The sequence below is a fragment of the Portunus trituberculatus genome, chromosome 15, assembly GCF_017591435.1.
Source record: "Portunus trituberculatus isolate SZX2019 chromosome 15, ASM1759143v1, whole genome shotgun sequence".
NCBI classification, from domain to species: domain Eukaryota; kingdom Metazoa; phylum Arthropoda; class Malacostraca; order Decapoda; family Portunidae; genus Portunus; species Portunus trituberculatus.
The window spans coordinates 16,123,629-16,142,329 of record NC_059269.1 but is presented as its reverse complement, the minus strand read 5'-3'; the positions used below and the strand labels follow the sequence as shown (position 1 = coordinate 16,142,329).

Here is an 18,701-nt window from a genome sequence, read left to right as displayed (position 1 = left end):
AAACATACGAGAATACGTCTCACATTGTGCTTCTATGAGACCTTTTCAAATAGCGACATATGAATCACGTCAGTCACTGTACTGGTATGTATTAACTTGACATGCAATTATAATCAACTATGAAAACCCAAGTTCCAATTATGATTATCTTTCTTCAACTGACCTCTCGATAATAACTAAAAGAAAGATCAAAGCAGACATGGGTAAGGAAAGTTATGCTTCCAACATATTAATCCCTTCAGTACTGGGACGTATTTTTACCATGAGTTTTGAGTATGATTAGACAATTTTATTTGCATTAGGAAGGGTTTATGGCGATCAGAAGATTAATAGCTAGTCTTCACTATTTTAATCCCCACATAAATTTCTGAAGTTGTATAAAATCACCAAACAGTAAGCAGAATGAATTTGAAAACGTGTCATGATACTGAAGAGGTTAAAGGAATGAAATGTGATGAAAAAAATAACAATAAACAGATAAAATAAAATAAACGGAAACTAGAAATCCCTCAATTACGAAACTATTTACTTAGAAAACGCCGCTAAACACACTTTCACAGAAGAGACCATTGGTGAGAAGTTCCCCGCGGCGAGGTGAGGTCATTCTGAGGGTGTGGACCGGGTTTCCCCAGATGTCTGCCGCCTTACTGATCGATAACCACGCCTCGGTAACAAGAGGCGAGTAAACTATTGACCTGCTGGCTGTTAGGATGATGGGTACTTCAGTCGTTAGGAAAGTTCAATTTGGTAAGTTTCTTCTGGTTTAATTTCACCCTTACAAGATCTAGATAATGATTACATACTGTGACTTGAATAACACTACATTGTCCTGAGCTGAAATTTTATTATAGGTATTAAAAGGTTAACCTCAATCACTCCTTATTCTGTTACTGCCTCAGGATTGTACTCTAAACTTGTACATTTTAATCCCTTCAATGCTGTGACGAGCTTCCATATTTATTCTTCTTACTACGTGGTGATTTTATACAGCTTCAGAAACTTATATGTAGATTAAAACAGTGAAGACTCTGGCCAGTAATCTCCTGACCTCCGTGGACCCTTAAATGTAAATAAAATCGTCTAATAGTACCCAAAACTCATGGTAAAAAAATACCGTTCCAGTGTTGAAGGAGTTAATATGCGTGAGAATACAGGTAACAAGTGAAGGGTTAATTACTTGCAGGTTAGGTTACTCAGGGATTTGTCACGGAAAAGGTTGAGGTTACGTGTGGTTAGGTTCCTGTAAGAGGGAGAAGTTTATCATGGCAGGAGGTAAGGGAGTTTGTCATGCAAGGAGTTAACCCCTTCAATACTGAGACGCATTATTACCTTGATTTTCTAGCATAATTAGACGATTTTATTTGCATTAGAAAGGATCTACGAAGGTTGGAAGAATAAAGGCCAGAGTCTTTACTATTCTAATTCTAACATATGTTTCTGGAGCTGTATAAAATCGCTAAACAGTAACCAGAATATGAAAACGCGTCGTGGTACTGAAGAGGTTAATTGTCTTCTTTATGAGGGTAGAGACTGGAATTGCACAGCTCAGAATTCGCAAAACACTCTATGGAAAGCAATTAATTAATTAAGGCGCCGGAACGTTTGAGAGTTGACCAGAAGGGCGAGCCAAAATAAAGTGTAGTAGGAATTAAATTAAAGGCTAGGGAGAAACTATAAAAAGAAAGAGAAGTAGGAGATAAGAAGATGGTGAACAGAGGGAAGGCAACAGAATGGAGTGAAGAAGGATGACGATTATGACGATGATGATGATGATGATAAACTAATCCTTTACATAACAGAAAAAACAAACGGAGGAGGTAAGTAGGTAATTATAATTCTTTATTCTAGCGAAACAGCGTAACGATACCAAAGAGACACAGACAGACAGATAATTGGGTACGAGGAGTGAGTAACTAACCATTTGATGTGGACTTCAAGGAGCTAGTGGAGGAAGAAGAAGAAGAAGAAGAAGAAGAAGAAGAAGAAGAAGAAGAAGAAGAAGAAGAAGAGGGCTAGCTATCCATCTTTGTGGCGGCAATAATGGCGATGTTTGAGAGAGAGAGAGAGAGAGAGAGAGAGAGAGAGAGAGAGAGAGAGAGAGAGAGAGAGAGAGAGAGATGAAACGAGCGACTAAGAATAATTAATGTTAACCAAACAGGCCCAGTCTGCCGGAAAGGATGGAGCGGAGAATGGTGAGCGTAAACTGATTTGGTACATGGAAGGAACATGAACGAGGGAAACAGATAAAAGAAAGAAAAAAAAATCCCAGAAAATAAATAAAAGACTGAAGGATGAAGAGATTAAACTACTGAAGGAATATAAATGTAGATAAAGCGAGGATGATGAGAAAAGTGAATAATTAAAAGATTGTAGTCAAAAGCATAAACAGGGAAACGAGAGAAACAGAAAAAAATCTTAGAAAATAAATAAGACTGAAGGATGAAGAGATTAAACCTACTGAAGGAATATAAATGTAAATGAAGCGAGGATGATGAGAAATACTGACCAATGTAAAAAAAAAAAAATTGTAGACGAGAAAAGAGTAAACAGGGAAACGAGAGAAACAGAAAAAAATCTTAGAAAATAAATAAAGACTGAAGGATGAAGAAATTAAACTACTGAAGGAAAATAAATGTAGATAAAGCGAGGATGATGAGAAATAGTGACCAATGCAAAAGAATGTAGACGAGAAAAGCGTAAACAGGGAAACGAGAGAAACAGAAAAAAAATCTTAGAAAATAAATAAGTCTGTGAAGGATGAAGAGATTAAACTGAAGGAATATAAATGTAGTGTTATGGTTGTTGGCCAAATTGTTGGTCAGGCCTAACTACACCTCTCTGTTAACTACACCTCGCTGTTTTCTCCACGTCGCTATGACACGTCAGCACACACCGTGCTTCACTTGTTATTCGGAGCTCCGAGATTTCACGAGGATAGCGGCGTGAACCCAGTGGAGGTGTTGTCGTGCAGGAGGGAGAAGCGGAAACCAGACCAGAACAGCGCGGCTCGCCGCGAGGATCTACTACCACCCAGCCTACTGATCGACACAGCACGGCTCACCGCGAGGATCTACTACCACCCAGCCTACTGATCGGTACAGCACGGCTCACCGCCAGGATCTATTACCACCCAGCCTACTGACTGGCACAGCGCGACTCACCGCAAGGATCTACTACCACCCAGCCTACTGACCGGCACAGCGCGACTCACCGCGAGTATCTACCACCCAGCCTACTGACCGGCACAGCTTGACTCACCGCGAGGATCTACTACCACCCAGCCTACTGACCGGCACGCGCGACTCACCGCGACTCACCGCGACTCACCGACCGCGAGTATCTACTACCACCCAGCCTACTGACCGGCACAGCGCGACTCACCGCGAGTATCTACTACCACCCAGCCTACTGACCGGCACAGCGCGACTCACCGCGAGTATCTACTGCCACCCAGCCTACTGACCGGCACAGCGCGACTCACAGCGAGTATCTACCACCCAGCCTACTAACCACCATACCTGCCACCATACCTGGTACTTATGATTGTATGTATTGTACATAACTAATGCTGCGTTCTTTCCAATATCCAGCCTACTAACTACCCTACCTGCCACCATACCTGCTACTTCTGATTGTATATATTGTATATAACTAATGGTGCATTGTTTCCAATATAGTATAAGTTGGAATCCTGATTGTTTTCTTTACAGCCAGATGATACGAGTTAAATTGGTGCCGTGAGTAGGATCCGGCAAACCTGCACGTCTTCTGGGTCTGTGTTTTCCAGCTTACAAGAGTAGTTACGCGCCTAGTTCCACTACTTCCTCGCCCTCAACTCTACAGCTATGGCGGAGATTGCTACATTGGTGGAACTGATGCAACAACAGATGCTGACACAGCAACAGCACCAGATGAAAGAGCTGGTCGATCGCCTCGCACAACCCTGTAAAGGATCCATTGTCAAGGTTGCATCTACATCGGTAAGCATATCTAAGTTCACTTTTGATCCTACCTCAGCCCTGGAAGGATTATTTAGCTCGTTTTAGCACGTTCGCACAAGGTAACTCTAACCCTGAAGAATAGGTTGCTCAAACTACTTCCATTTACAACTTACTGAGTACATTGGCTAGTCAAGAGAGTACATTGGCTAGTCAAGAGAGTACATTGGCTAGTCAAGAGAGTACATTGGCTAGTCAAGAGAGTACATTGGCTAGTCAAGATGAGTACATTGGCTAGTCAAGATGAGTACATTGGCTAGTCAAGATGAGTACATTGGCTAGTCAAGATGAGTACATTGGCTAGTCAAGATGAGTACATTGGCTAGTCAAGATGAGTACATTGGCTAGTCAAGATGAGTACATTGGCTAGTCAAGATGAGTACATTGGCTAGTCAAGATGAGTACATTGGCTAGTCAAGATGAGTACATTGGCTAGTCAAGATGAGTACATTGGCTAGTCAAGATGAGTACATTGGCTAGTCAAGATGAGTACATTGGCTAGTCAAGATGAGTACATTGGCTAGTCAAGATGAGTACATTGGCTAGTCAAGATGAGTACATTGGCTAGTCAAGATGAGTACATTGGCTAGTCAAGATGAGTACATTGGCTAGTCAAGATGAGTACATTGGCTAGTCAAGATGAGTACATTGGCTAGTCAAGATGAGTACATTGGCTAGTCAAGATGAGTACATTGGCTAGTCAAGATGAGTACATTGGCTAGTCAAGATGAGTACATTGGCTAGTCAAGATGAGTACATTGGCTAGTCAAGATGAGTACGTTGGCTTAAAAGGACTCTAGTGGTGATCCCGTTATGGAACAGTTAATTGGATGGGAGGATATTCGCTTTTGAAGTGGATAGCGGAGTGAAGGACGACTTCTGTTCTACAGGTATTTGGTCAAGTCTGGGCAAACCTACACTACACCCTGCTCAGGTTTCTCTGCTACAGGAATGATTTACTAGTTTTGGGTACCTTTACAATAAGGCTCCTTTGGGGGATTCTACAACAAGAGACCGACATAACATTTAATGTCTCCACTCTCCTGTGTCTTGATCTGCTAGGTCGAACTGCAATACGCAAGATGGACATCGACGTACGGGCGTTGATGTGCGAGGCCTGCCACAAAACGCCCAGCAACAACGTGCATGTCGTCCTGGACGACGAGTCTCCCGACCACGTGTTCCAGAAGGCTTGTCAGGTGTGCAACGAGTTTCCTAGTTTGTTTTTGCCAGAGTTGGAAGTTGCATTCACGCTGGATACACAACCAATCTTCTGTAAACCAAGGACCGTTCCATTCACTGTTCTGGAGGATCTCCACACTGTGTACGACGCTGGCATCAGGAAGGGCGTGCGGATACCTACACAGTACAATGAATACGGGATCCCTGTAGTGCCAGTGATCAAGATTACTTCACCAGGACAACAAAGCTACGGGTATGTGGTGACTATTCTGTAACCATTAATCAGCATCTGCAAACAGACACCCTATACCGTTGCCGGAGGAATTGATGCGTAAACTTGGTGGGGGTTACTACAAGTTTGATGTAGCAGATGCCTACAGCCAGATCAAGCTGGGACCTGAGAGCCAGAAAGAGTTGGGCCTCTGTATACATCAGGGCGTCTTGCTTCAAACTCGTCTACCATTCGGGATATCATCTGCGCCAGGATACTTTCAAGAGATCATGGATCAGCTCACCAGTGGTCTGCGAGGAGTAGCGGTCTACTTGGACGATGTTTTGGTAAGCGGTTCGAATGTAGAGGAGCATTTACAGAACCTTCGTGCTCTTCTCCCTGCACAGAAGGGCTTATGCTGCAACCTTGACAAGGGCTTATGCTGCAACCACTGGTGGACTACCTGGGTCATACACTTAACGGCATATCCAAGGGACGCAAGGTTGATGCAGTCAAAATGCCACCACTTACCGAAGTCTCTACTTTACGCTCGTTTCTTGGCTCTGGACAGTTTTACAGCAAATTCATGCCTAATCTTTCTACGTTAACAGAGCCACTGACCCGCCTCACCAGGAAGGGAACTCCATGGAAGTGGGACAATGAAGAGCAGGCAGCGTTCCAGCGTCTACAAGACCTTCTTTGCACGGACGCTGTTCTTGCTCACTTCGATCCAAATCTGCAGATTGGCATCTCGTGCGACGCTTCAGAAGTTGGGATTAGGGTAGTACTGTTTCGGCGTTACGCCGATGGTGCCGAACGCCCCAGGTTGTCTATGGTATTCAGAAATTCCATTCAGTTCATCTATGGAGGAATTTCGTTCTTATAGTTGTCTATGGTCTTCAGAAATTCCATTCAGTTCATCTATGGAGGAATTTCATTCTTATAACAGATCACAAGCCATAAGTCTCTTTTCAGTCCTACGAAGGGTACCCCTGTTCTTGCTGCAAACAGGATTGCACAATGGGCCCTCACTCTCAGCCAGTACGACTACACCATCGAGTATAGGAAAACGGGTGAACATGGGAACGCGGACGCTCTCGGCCGTCTTCCTGCGAAGACGTCAATTTTGACAGGGAGAAGCAAGTAGATGTATTACTGTCTGCACTATTCAAACCGTTAGCCTTAGTTGAACCCTACAGATGCAGGTATGTTGGCTAAAGCATCCAGGGAGGATCCAGTTGTCTCCAGTTTCATTTCAAACAAGCCATTTAACTGACGTCACAAGGGTATTCAACGAGATGCATGCGTGGCTAGTCACCTGTCTTGTTTGCTGTAGGCTCCCACCTAGTCCAAATCTTCCCTCTGCTCTGCTCAGTCTGCTGCTGGCTTCTCTGAGGAGTTGCTCTGGTGAGCCTACCTACTCTATAGCAATCTTCTATAGCAATCTGAGGAACGTATACGACACATACGTGTACATTTTTTGTTTGTTCCTGGCTGCTCATGGTGTTTTTTTGTTGGCAGACTACCGCTTTGTCCTGTCATGGCGGACCACCTAGGCCAGTGTCAGGAAACGCCGAGGCGTTCCTCTTCCTCTTCCTCGTCCGTAGACAAGAAACGGCAGAGACGTAAGGATAACGTGCCTCGTGGAGAAGTTAAGAAAAGGAAGAAGAACGCTGGCTCCACACCTCAGCAACGTGATGACGCTGTTGCGGGTCCCAGTGGTCATAACGTAAACAGTGCCGCCGGGGACGCAAATTATGAACGCAGGAGCTGCTTGTTGGGCAGTTTAATAGAAAAACTTTGACAAGAAGGCACACACCGTGCGTAACTTGTTATTCGGAGCTCCGAGGTTTCACGAGGAAAGCGGCGCGAACCCAGCGGAGGTGTTGCCGTGCAGGAGGGAGAAGCGGAAACCAGACCGTCACCGCAAGGGTCTACTACCACCCAGCCTACTAACCACTATACCTGGTACTTCTGATTGTATGTATTGTACATAACTAACGCTACATTGTTTCCAATACCCAGCCTACTAACCACCCTACATACCACCAAACCAGCTACTTCTGTTTATACTGTACATAACTAATGCGCTGCATGGTTTCCAATGTTTATATTGTACATAACTAATGCTGCATGGTTTCCAATATAGTACAAGTTGGAATCTTGATTGTTTTCTTTACAGCCAGAAGATACAACAGGATAAATTGACGCAGTGATTAGGATCCGTCAAACCTGCACGTCTTCTGGCTCTTCAGTGTTTTCCAGCTTACAAGAGTAGTTACGCACCTAGTTCCACTACTTCCTCGCCCTCAACTCTACAACTATAGCAGAGATTGTTACATTAGTGGAACTGATGCAACAGCAGATGAAAGATCTGGTCGATTGCCTCGCACCACCCTGTGAAGGATCCACTCTTAAGGTTGCTTCTACACCGGTAAGCATAGCGAAGTTCACTTTTGATCCTACCTCAGCTCTGGAAGGATTATTTAAATCGTTTTGGCACATTCACACAAGCTGACTCTATCCCACCACACCTCGTCCACGTGATGACGTCCCACCCCCAGCTGTTGCGGGTCCCAGTGGTCATAACGTAAACAGTGCCGCCGGGGACGCAAATTATGAACGCTGGAGCTGCCTGTTGGGCAGTTTAATAGAAAAACTGACAAGAAGGCACACACCGTGCGTAACTTATTATTCGGAGCTTCGAGGTTTCACGAGGAAAGCGGCGTGAACCCAGCGGAGGTGTTGTGCAGGAGGGAGAAGCGGAAACCAGACCGTCACCGCAAGGGTCTACTACCACCCAGCATACTAACCACTATACCTGCTACTTCTCTGATTGTATGTATTGTACATAACTAATGCTGCATTGTTTCCAATACCCAGCCTACTAACCATCCTACTGCCACCATGCCAGCTACTTCTGACTGTATATACTGTACATAACTAATGCTGCATTCTTTCCAATACCCAGCCTACTAACCACCCTACCTACCACCATACCAGCTACTTCTCTGACTGTATATACTGTATATAACTGCATTGTTTCCAATACCCAGCCTACTAACCACCCTACCTGCCACCATATCAGCTACTTCTCTGACTGATTATACTGCTGACTGTTTATACTGTACATAACTAATGCGCTGCATGGTTTCCAATATAGTACAAGTTGGAATCCTAATTGTTTTCTTTACAGCCAGAAGATACAACAGGATAAATTGACGCAGTGAGTAGGATCCGTCAAACCTGCACGTCTTCTGGCTCTTCAGTGTTTTCCAGCTTACAAGAGTAGTTACGCGCCAAGTTCCACTACTTCCTCGTCCTCAACTCTACAACTATGGCGGAGATTGCTACATTAGTGGAACTGATGCAATAGCAGATGGTGATACAGCAGCAGCAGATGAAAGAGCTGGTCGATTGCCTCGCACCACCCTGTGAAGGATCCACTCTTAAGGTTGCTCCTACGACGGTAAGCATAGCGAAGTTCACTTTTGATCCTACCTCAGCTCTGGAAGGATTATTTAAGTCGTTTTGGCACATTCACACAAGCTGACTCTATTCCACCACACCTCAGCAACGTGATGACGTCCCACCCCCAGCTGTTGTGGGTCCCAGTGGTCATAACGTAAACAGTGCCGCCGGGGACGCAAATTATGAACGCTGGAGCTGCCTGTTGGGCAGTTTAATAGAAAAACTTTGACAAGAAGGCACACACCGTGCGTAACTTGTTATTCGGAGCTTCGAGGTTTCACGAGGAAAGTGGCGTGAACCCAGCGGAGGTGTTGTCGTGCAGGAGGGAGAAGCGGAAACCAGACCGTCACCGCAAGGGTCTACTACCACCCAGCCTACTAACCACTATAGCTGCTATTTCTCTGATTGTATGTATTGTACATAACTAATGCTGCATTGTTTCCAATACCTAGCCTACTAACCACCCTACCTGCCACCATGCCAGCTACTTCTCTGACTGTATATACTGTACATAACTAATGCTGCATTGTTTCCAATACCCAGCCTACTAACCACCCTACCTGCCATCATACCAGCTACTTCTCTGACTGTTTTATACTGTACATAACTAATGCGCTGCATGGTTTCCAATATAGTACAAGTTGGAATCCTGATTGTTTTCCTTACAGCCAGAAGATACAACAGGATGAATTGATGCAGTGAGTGGGATCCGTCAAACCTGCACGTCTTCTGGCTCTTCAGTGTTTTCCAGCTTACAAGAATAGTTACGAGCCTAGTTCCACTACTTCCTCGCCCTCAACTCTACAACTAGAGCTGGTCGATTGCCTTGCACCACCCTGTGAAGGATCCACTCTTAAGGTTGCTTCTACACCGGTAAGCATAGCGAAGTTCACTTCTTTTGATCCTTCCTCAGCTCTGGAAGGATTATTTAAATCGTTTTGGCACATTCACACAAGCTGACTCTATCCCTGAAGAATTGGTTGCTCAAACTACTTCTATTTAAAAGTTACTTAGTACATTGGCTAGTCAAGAGAGTACACCTATGATAGTAAACGAGCTTACTATGAAAGACATTGGGCAGTATATGTGGAGAACCAGTGTGACTCCAAAAGATTCATCATAAGGGAACGCTTCAAGTTCTGGTCTTTTATGCAGCACAAACCAGGGGAGACAATTCCTGAGCTGGAGATAAGGATACGCCACTTCTTGCGACTTTGCCGCCACCAAGGATCCCCGGGATGAAGCAATGCTCACACGCTTCATTTGTTCGGTGGATAATGAGGCCATTTTCAGAGTGAATGATGAACTGCAATACGCAAGATGGACATCGACGTACAGGCGTTGATGTGCACCCAGTAACGACGTGCATGTCGTCATGGACGACGAGTCTCCAGACCGTGTGTTCCAGAAGGCTTGTCAGGTGTGCAACGAGTTTCCTAGTTCGTTTTTGCCAGAACTAGGTTGTCTCAAGGACTTCCTAACCTAACAGAATTGGAGATTGCATTCAAGCTGGATACAGAGCCAATCTTCTGTAAACCAAGAACCGTTCCATTCGCTGTTCTGGAGGATCTCAACACTGTGTACGACGCTGGCATCAGGAAGGGCGTGTGGAGACCTACAGTTCAACAAATCAGGGACCCTTATAGTGCCAGTGGTCAAGACTACATCACCAGGACAAGAGAAAAAAGCTACGAGTATGTGGTAACTATTCTGTAACCGTTAATCGCATCTGCAAACAGACACTTTATACCGCTGCTGGAGGCTTTGATGTGTAAACTTGCTGGGTGTTACTGCTTCACCAAGTTTTATCTAGCAGATGCCTACAGCCAGATCAAGCTGGGACCTGAGAGCCAGAAAAAGTCGGCCCCCAGTACACATTGGGGCGTCTTGCTTCAAACCTCGTCTACCATTAGGGATATCGTCTTGTGCCAGGCTACTTTCAAGACACCGTGGATCGGCTCACCAGTGGCGTCTTGCTTCAAACTCGTCTACCATTAGGGATATCGTCTTGTGCCAGGCTACTTTCAAGACACCGTGGATCGGCTCACCAGTGGCGTCTTGCTTCAAACTCGTCTACCATTAGGGATATCGTCTTGTGCCAGGCTACTTTCAAGACACCGTGGATTGGCTCACCAGTGATCTGTGAGGAGTAGCGGTCTACTGGGACGACGATATTTTGGTAAGTGGTTCGAATGCAGAGGAGCATCTACAGAACCTTCGTGGTCTTCTCCAACGTCTGCACAGAAGGGCTTACGCTCAGCTATCGGTGGACTACCTGGGTCATACATTTTTACATAACGGTATATCCAAGGGACACAAGGTTGATGCAGTCGTCAAGATGCCACCACCTACCGACGTCTCTACTTTACGCTCGTTTCTTGGCTCTGTACAGTTTTACAGCAAATTCATACCTAATCTTTCTACGTTAACAGAGCCACTGATCCGCCTCACCAGGAAGGGAACTCCATGGAAGTGGGACAATGAAGAGCAAGCAGCTTTCCAGCGTCTACGAGACCTTTGCACGGACGTTGTTCTTGCTCACTTCGATCCAAATCTGCAGATAGGCTTTTCGTGCGACGCTTCAGAACTTGGGATTGGGGCAGTACTGTTTGATCGTTACGTCGATGGTGCCGAACGCCCCATTACTAACGCCTGATAGACTCTGACAGATACATAACGCCGTTAGTCAAATACAGAGAAGCACTTGCAGTTGTCTATGGTCTTCAGAAATTCCATCAGTTTATCTATGGTAGGAATTTCGATTCTTGTGACAGATCACAAGCCATTAGTCTCTCTTCAGTCCCACGAAGGGTACACCTGTTCTTGCAGCAAACAGGATTGCATGATGGGCCACAGTTGTGCATTGTGTCAAGGAAGGGTGTTACTGATTTGGAGGAGATACGACACTACAGGAAGCTGGCGAACTCCCTAACTACGGTAGAGAATGGTTGTGTTCTTGGATCAAGGATTGTCATCCCACATTGCTTGAGGGAACCAGTGCTGCACCTCATATACACCTGGGTCATTTTGGTATGCAGCGGATGAGGCAACTGGCTCGCTCTTTGTTTACTGGCATATTGACATGGAAGATATGTTGCGTACGTGTTCTACTTGTGGTGGTCAGCACCAAAACCAGCTAATCATCCATGGATGCTATCCAAAACACCGTGACGCCGTTTGCATTTTGACCACGCCATCAACTTAATGGGTTCTAACTGGTTGGTTTTAATTGATGCTTGCTCAAAGTACCCAACTAGTTCAACATCCACGAAAAGTACGACAGACTTATTAGAAGAGGCTTGTGCTCATTTAGGTTACCCACACACTGTAATAACAAGTAATGCCACAACTTTCTTAGTCGACTAAGGAATTCCAGGTATGGTGCTGTCAATGAGGTGCTGTACATCTTGCTGGAGCGCCGTACCATCCTGCTACAAACGGTGCTGCAGAACGGCTGGGGCAGTCGTTCAAGCAGTCTTTGAGGAAATCACCACTGTTGCCAAAGGCTGCACTACAGGAATTCCTGCTACAGTACCGACGTACACCTTTGGATTCCGGATATTCTCCTAGTGAACTGTTCAACGGTCAGCAGATTAGGTGCAAGTTAGACGCGCTCCTTCCTGCTCATGTTGCCCAAGGACGACAAGCCAAGAGAGCTGTAATGTCACAAAGGGAGGAACTTGACCACCGAGAATTCAAGTTGGTACATTCATATTTAGTTGGTACCCCCTGTTATGCTGTGGTTACTAAGGTTTTTGGGTAAGGATTGTTAACGTTCACTTCATTATTCCAGACCTAACTACACTTCTGTTAATTACAGCTTGCTGTTTTCTCCACGTCGCTATGACACGAAAGCGCACACCGGAGCTCCGAGGTTTCACGAGGATAGTGGGCACAGCGCGGCTCACCGCGAGGTTCTACTACCATCCAGCCTAACCACCCTACCCTACCCTACCCTACCCTACCCTACCTGCCACCATACTTGATACTTATCTGGTTGTATATATTGTACATAATTAATGCTGCATTGTTTCCAATACAGCGTAGATAAGAAACGGTGACCAATGTTATATCGTACATAATTAATGCTGCATTGTTTCCAGTATGGTACAAGTTGGAATACAACATGTAGATAGAGCGAGGATAAGAAACGGTGACCAATGTAAAAGAATGTAGACAGAGTGAATGGTGAAAAATACTGATGGACCAATGCAAAAGGAAAGGCATGAAAAAAAAAGTATTCTAAAAGATAGAGAAAGATATGTACGGATGATATAAGACTATGAAGGATGAATAAAAAAAATAATCAACACGAGAAAAAAATTGAAAAAAAAAGTATTCTAAAAGATAGAGAAAGATATGTACGGATGATATAAGACTATGAAGGATGAATAAAAAAAATAATCAACACGAGAAAAAATAAAGATACAACATAGTAGAGTTGAGAAATTAACTTGGGCAGAAGAAGAGACTTGTGTATGCGTATCCGTTAGAGACTTGCAGTTACCAAGGTATATAGGTTGATTAAATTAACCATATAAGAGGGAAGCATAACTAGAAAAAGAATGTTGATTTGTCAACGTCCAACAGAGGAGGAAGACCAGAGCCTATTGATATAGCTGTCACAATGCCTTTGGAGCACAAGCAAACAATTCCAGCACATAACGGGACGCACTGCCTTGTTACTCAAAAGCCTTTGTGTCTCGTGGCCCTGCTCATGCCGTGTATCAGCCATCAGGTAGCCAGCAGAAGAGACACAATACCCAACGACCCACCCATCCTCCACTCACTAAGGACGCGTATTGTCACAAGCTGGTGTGTCAGGATATGTAAAGGCAAAGCATCCTGACTTTCTGCTGGTTTCGCTTCGAAGTTCCGTTCTCTCTCTCTCTCTCTCTCTCTCTCTCTCTCTCTCTCTCTCTCTCTCAATTAATTTTCTATGCACTTTTTTCTACTGCAGTATCTCTAAATTGTTCTGTAGTTTACCTTAGTAAACCTGACACTTAAACATTCCTACCAGACCAGAGGGTGACACAAAACAGACACTATAAAAAGTGTGACGTTCCTCGACTTTATTCTGACCATGACTGTCCCATTCGTTCCTGCTACACCTCAAAACCAGATGGGAGAAAGACATCATTGTCCTCTGCAAACTTTAGTCACACAAAGTCCCGTTTTCCTTGGCGCTTAGAGAAAACGTGGCCAATGCTGTAACCATGGAAACGGTAAACACGGACGGTGCTCGAGGCTGACCACCACGACCAAACATGCATCTCAAGCGAATATATCTACGTTACTATCCCCCAGGTAAGTGCTGCCAGCACAGGCCAACAGGCAACACGTATGTCAGCGGGTAATCACTTCTATATCACTAACCAAAAGACTTACTATATATGAATGTAAAGCTGAACCACTATGACGTCTAACATAGGAAAAATACCTTAAATATACCAAGGGATTATGTTAAAGGGGTTTGTATCACCTGCTTATTGATCGTTTCGTAGCCTGGTCGCTAAAGGGATCGATATCACGAACACGTGGGTAAAGGTTATTCTAAGGAGAGGGAGCCGGAGGGTTAAAGGTTATTCTAAGGAGAGGGAGCCGGAGAGGAGGGAGAGGGAGAGGAAAAAGTGCGGTATTACTGATATGATACATGGACGTTACGAAATTTTGAGGGAGAGAGTGAGGCGGACAGACATACGAACAAATACAGACAGATAGACGGAAGGACTAACTAACTGATTATCTGTCTGACTGAGAACAGTAAACAAATAAAACAGATGCATATTTATGACCGACCTTTACACATTCTCACATAACCTCAAGGGCAGATAAAAGCAACTTGATAATAACCTCAAGGGCAGATAAAAGCAACTTGATAATAACCTCAAGGGCAGATAAAAGCAACTTGATAAAGTTACATAACGTTATTACTTACAATATCTTTCCAACAATCTGTGCGATAAACGTTTACGGATATATACCTGTTCACACCTATACAAAAGTTTTAGCTATATTAAAATAAATGGGTTTTTTTTCCGAAGCAATATCCCAGAGTACTTTTTGGTGCTTGGTTACATTCACGACTGAGATTTGTAAGGTATTATTGAGAAAGGCAGTCTTAAGGTATGCTATATTGTTCAGTGGTTCTCTCTCTCTCTCTCTCTCTCTCTCTCTCTCTCTCTCTCTCTCTCTCTCAGGTTTGACTTTCGAGATGATAGACGGTCAAGTTTCATCATGGCGGGAGATTCAACTTCTCGACCTCAAACACGAGTCAGTAACTAATTTATTCAAGTACAACTGTCAAAACAATGTAATAACATGTACAGCAGTATCAGCTTCCGTAACTTTCTTGGTATAGTTCCCAGGTGAGCGCCGTGGTGGAGGAGGTGGTGCAGCAGGAGCGAGCAGCAGCAGGCCAGCGAGCCAGACTGCACCGCCTGGTAAGTCGCCTGCTACTTGCCCTGCGCACGGACGCCACCCGCACCCTCACGCGCCACAGGACCCTCAGGGCACACATCTTACCCCTCACCAACGTGACACTCAACAAGACGGCGACTTTGTGAGTGCTCTTGGCTGTTTCAAGGTATCATAATTAAGGCGCACGCGCACGCACACACACTTCTTACCTACTTTACTTTTTTTCATTATTTTAAAGCGAACTTTACGTAACAATGAATTTGATACATAGGCAATGAAGATACTGTCCACATAGATATCCGCCTCCGTGTTTTATCAAAAAAGATCCGTAACCGCATTTTCAGGCAACAAGAGCTGAGACAGAGAGAGAGAGTGTGACATTATCACAACACACTGCCTAGATCTTACGCGCGGTAAATTTACACACGCAAGTGAAACAAATAATTAATAAATAAAAAGCAAATAAGTAAACAATCCCGACAACTTCAAGCCAAACCTACCAAAAGCAATCACAACTAAGTAACATATGATAGAAATAAGCATAGGGAAAAAAATAATCATACCTGAATTACGTTACGCTGGACACTCGCCATCACCATCCATTGCTAGTGGAAAAACACCATAATGGACCGTGGTATGGTAACACTTCAAGCGCAGACCAAGTTCGTGTTTTACTGTGTCCTCTCATCCTACGATATCCTGGTGGTGTAAGGATGACGAACACCATGCAAACGATCTTCCCTAGAGTCTCATGAGTGTTAATAGCGAAGATAAACATGGCACCAGAAGTAGACAGCTGGGCATCGACTGTCCTTGGCTTCACTCCCCCATAAAACCATTTTATTGCCTTTACCATTGTCAACACGTCACCATAATCACTATTCAATATCCACAAGTTACCAATGTCTCTATCCACTCCCCACAATGGGCAATTATCATTGCCAAATGAGTAAATCCGGTAATGATTAGATTTGATCCGGCACAAAGACCACATGACTACAACAACACGCACGTTCTTGTTCCGTTAATGGCGTCGTGCATTATAGGAATCACAAATTAACCACCTTTTAGTCTTTTTGCAGAAAAAAAAACTGTGTAAAAGATTATCAGTCATATCTGTTGTGTTTGTCCTTTTATACTCCATTAAACTACTAATAAGGAAGATAAGGCAGTACTGAACAGAGGGCGGGACTGTCCTTCTATCTTGGTGATGGTGGTGGTGGTAATAGTCACCCTTAAAAACTTGTCAAAGTATTGCACATTATATTGAATGATAGTTTTACTATTTTATATAGATACCGAGTTTTACTATTTTATATAGATACCGTACAGAGAGAGAGAGAGAGAGAGAGAGAGAGATTAATCTTTATTCTGGTTTTGTATGGTTAGGCTAGGTGGTTTTGTTCCAGGATGATGATTAATCTTTAAACTTTCATGAAACAGGCATTCAACATCAATCATCGTTCTAACACAACTAGGTTAATACACCAACTACACGTTAGTACCCTGAAACACCACAGCCCTGTAGATTTTAATGGTCTACATGTGTTTGCAGATGCGCCACCGCTAGTTACGATCGGCAGTGCAGATTGTGGCGGATTAAGGACGGCGCCTCGGAGACTACACTCAAAGGGCACCAGGACGTGGTCTTTGATGTGACGTTTGTCGGCAAGTACGAGTAAGTAAGGACACTCTGGAACTACCTGCCTGCTTTGTTATTTCCACCTTCCTTTGGCTTCGAGACACTTAGTCTTGCCTTTTGAATAATCCATTTTGTTATCTTTTAGGACTGGCACCTTAGTAGACTTTTTATTTCCTTTCTTTTTTGTTACTTTAAGCCAGTACCACTTTCATTAAAAAAGTACCTAAGCCTACATCTGACCAGTACTTATCTCTCGTCTAGCAACCCTGCAACTGGCAATACTATAAAAGGAAAAAAATTCCGGAAAAGGTGTAGCGGTAGGGAGGTTAATCATCAGCATAATCCCCATTGGTCGACAGTGAGCTAGTGGCGACCTGCAGCTTTGATGGCACGGTGAGGGTATGGGAGTCCGTGTCCGGGGCGTGTGAGCTGGTGATGGCAGGCCACGAAGGCCCCGTGGCCGTGGTGACGCCTCTGCCAGCCTCCAAACAGTTCCTGGCCACTGGGGGAATGGATACCTCGGCCAGAGTGTGGGACATCACCATGGGTAATGATGTTGTTTTGTTGTTCTCGGTGGTGGTAATGGTGGCTGGGGTGGTAGAAATAGTAGTAGTAGTAGTAGTAGCAGCACCACCACCAGCAGTAGCAGTAGTAATAGTACCAGCATCAACATTTTCATGACATGTGACAGGATAAAAGCATTCCCTCTCTACCTAAAGATAGTCTAACAAAACTGTACCCAAGATAACAAAGGCCGCATAACATCAAAGCCACGCATCCTGCAGGGGAGTGCGCGGCAGTACTCGAGGGTCACTCTGGGGCGGTGGTGGGCGTGGGAGGCGACAGGTCAGGCAATCTCTTGTACTCCGCATCCTTCGACGGTACGGTCAGGCTTTGGGACGGCCGCTCCCACGAGTGAGTACAAATCTGGTCTAGGTTATTCATACTTGTGGAGGAAAACCGTGTCATACATTCTGCTTGAAGTAAATGAAAAAAACATATACGAGAGAGAGAGAGAGAGAGAGAGAGAGAGAGAGAGAGAGAGAGAGATTTAACGCATCCGAAGGGGAAAAAAATAAAAGCAACACTAACATGCATCATCAACTCCTCCCCTTCAGGTGTAGCGGCACCCTAATGGACCATGAAGGGGAAGTCAACGGAGCAGGACTCAGCTGGTGCGGTCACTTTCTCGCTTCTTGGGCCACTGACGCCTCTGCCCGTGTGTGGGACTTGCGCCACACCTCCAAACCAATCCACGTCATGCTTCATGATGCTGAGGTGAGATTAAGGTGTTAGCAGGAGTCAGTCAAGTTGTTACGGTCTTTCCACTGTGTTTAGTCGGATGAAAATACTGATAAATAAACTGGAAAATTTGATAGAGAAGATAAGTACTTTGCCTGTGACATCAACCCTGAGAATTATCAAACCACCAGAGGTCCATGTTATACCAGAACACATTACACGAACATTTCTACAAGTGTATTTGCCTCACACCTCACGGCTTGGTGCAGGTGGTGAGCGGTGCATGGGACAACTGTGGCAGGCAGCTGGTGACAGGCGGCGTGGATAGGACTGCCAGAGTGCTGCACGTGCCATCCCTCACTGAGACAGTTGAACTTGAGGGTCACGGAGGGGAAGTATCAAAGGTATGGGTCGTTACTTAATTGGCTTATTGGTGAAAGGAAACGATGAATGAATAGATAAATGAACTGATTGTCGTAACATTGTCATTAAAAACTAGGTTGGTTATAGATGTTTAGGCGATTTTGTGAAACAT

General features: G+C 44.6%; 1 protein-coding gene across 11 annotated transcripts in view; it reads left to right on the top strand.

The window, feature by feature from the left end:
• Positions 1–3,330: 3,330 nt before the first annotated feature.
• The window catches only part of LOC123504030 (dynein assembly factor with WDR repeat domains 1-like), a 17,835-nt gene continuing 2,464 nt past the window's right edge, over positions 3,331–18,701 (top strand). The window contains exons 1-16 of one of the 11 annotated variants that reach the window (XM_045254260.1): positions 3,331–3,533; positions 3,711–3,980; positions 5,061–6,798; positions 6,913–7,359; positions 7,574–8,229; positions 8,588–8,860; positions 8,966–9,269; positions 9,531–9,735; positions 12,239–14,169; positions 15,063–15,135; positions 15,224–15,424; positions 16,838–16,960; positions 17,284–17,471; positions 17,710–17,839; positions 18,043–18,202; positions 18,436–18,570. In XM_045254260.1, coding sequence (XP_045110195.1) covers positions 14,130–14,169; positions 15,063–15,135; positions 15,224–15,424; positions 16,838–16,960; positions 17,284–17,471; positions 17,710–17,839; positions 18,043–18,202; positions 18,436–18,570 — 1,050 coding nt within the window. In that variant the 5' untranslated portion in view covers positions 3,331–3,533; positions 3,711–3,980; positions 5,061–6,798; ... (4 more) ...; positions 9,531–9,735; positions 12,239–14,129. Of the gene's footprint in view, positions 3,534–3,710; positions 6,799–6,912; positions 7,360–7,573; positions 8,230–8,587; positions 8,861–8,965; positions 9,270–9,530; positions 9,736–12,238; positions 14,170–15,062; positions 15,136–15,223; positions 15,425–16,837; positions 16,961–17,283; positions 17,472–17,709; positions 17,840–18,042; positions 18,203–18,435; positions 18,571–18,701 lie in introns of all 11 variants that reach the window. The other 10 variants (XM_045254262.1, XM_045254261.1, XM_045254265.1 and 7 more) reach the window with 10 other exon arrangements.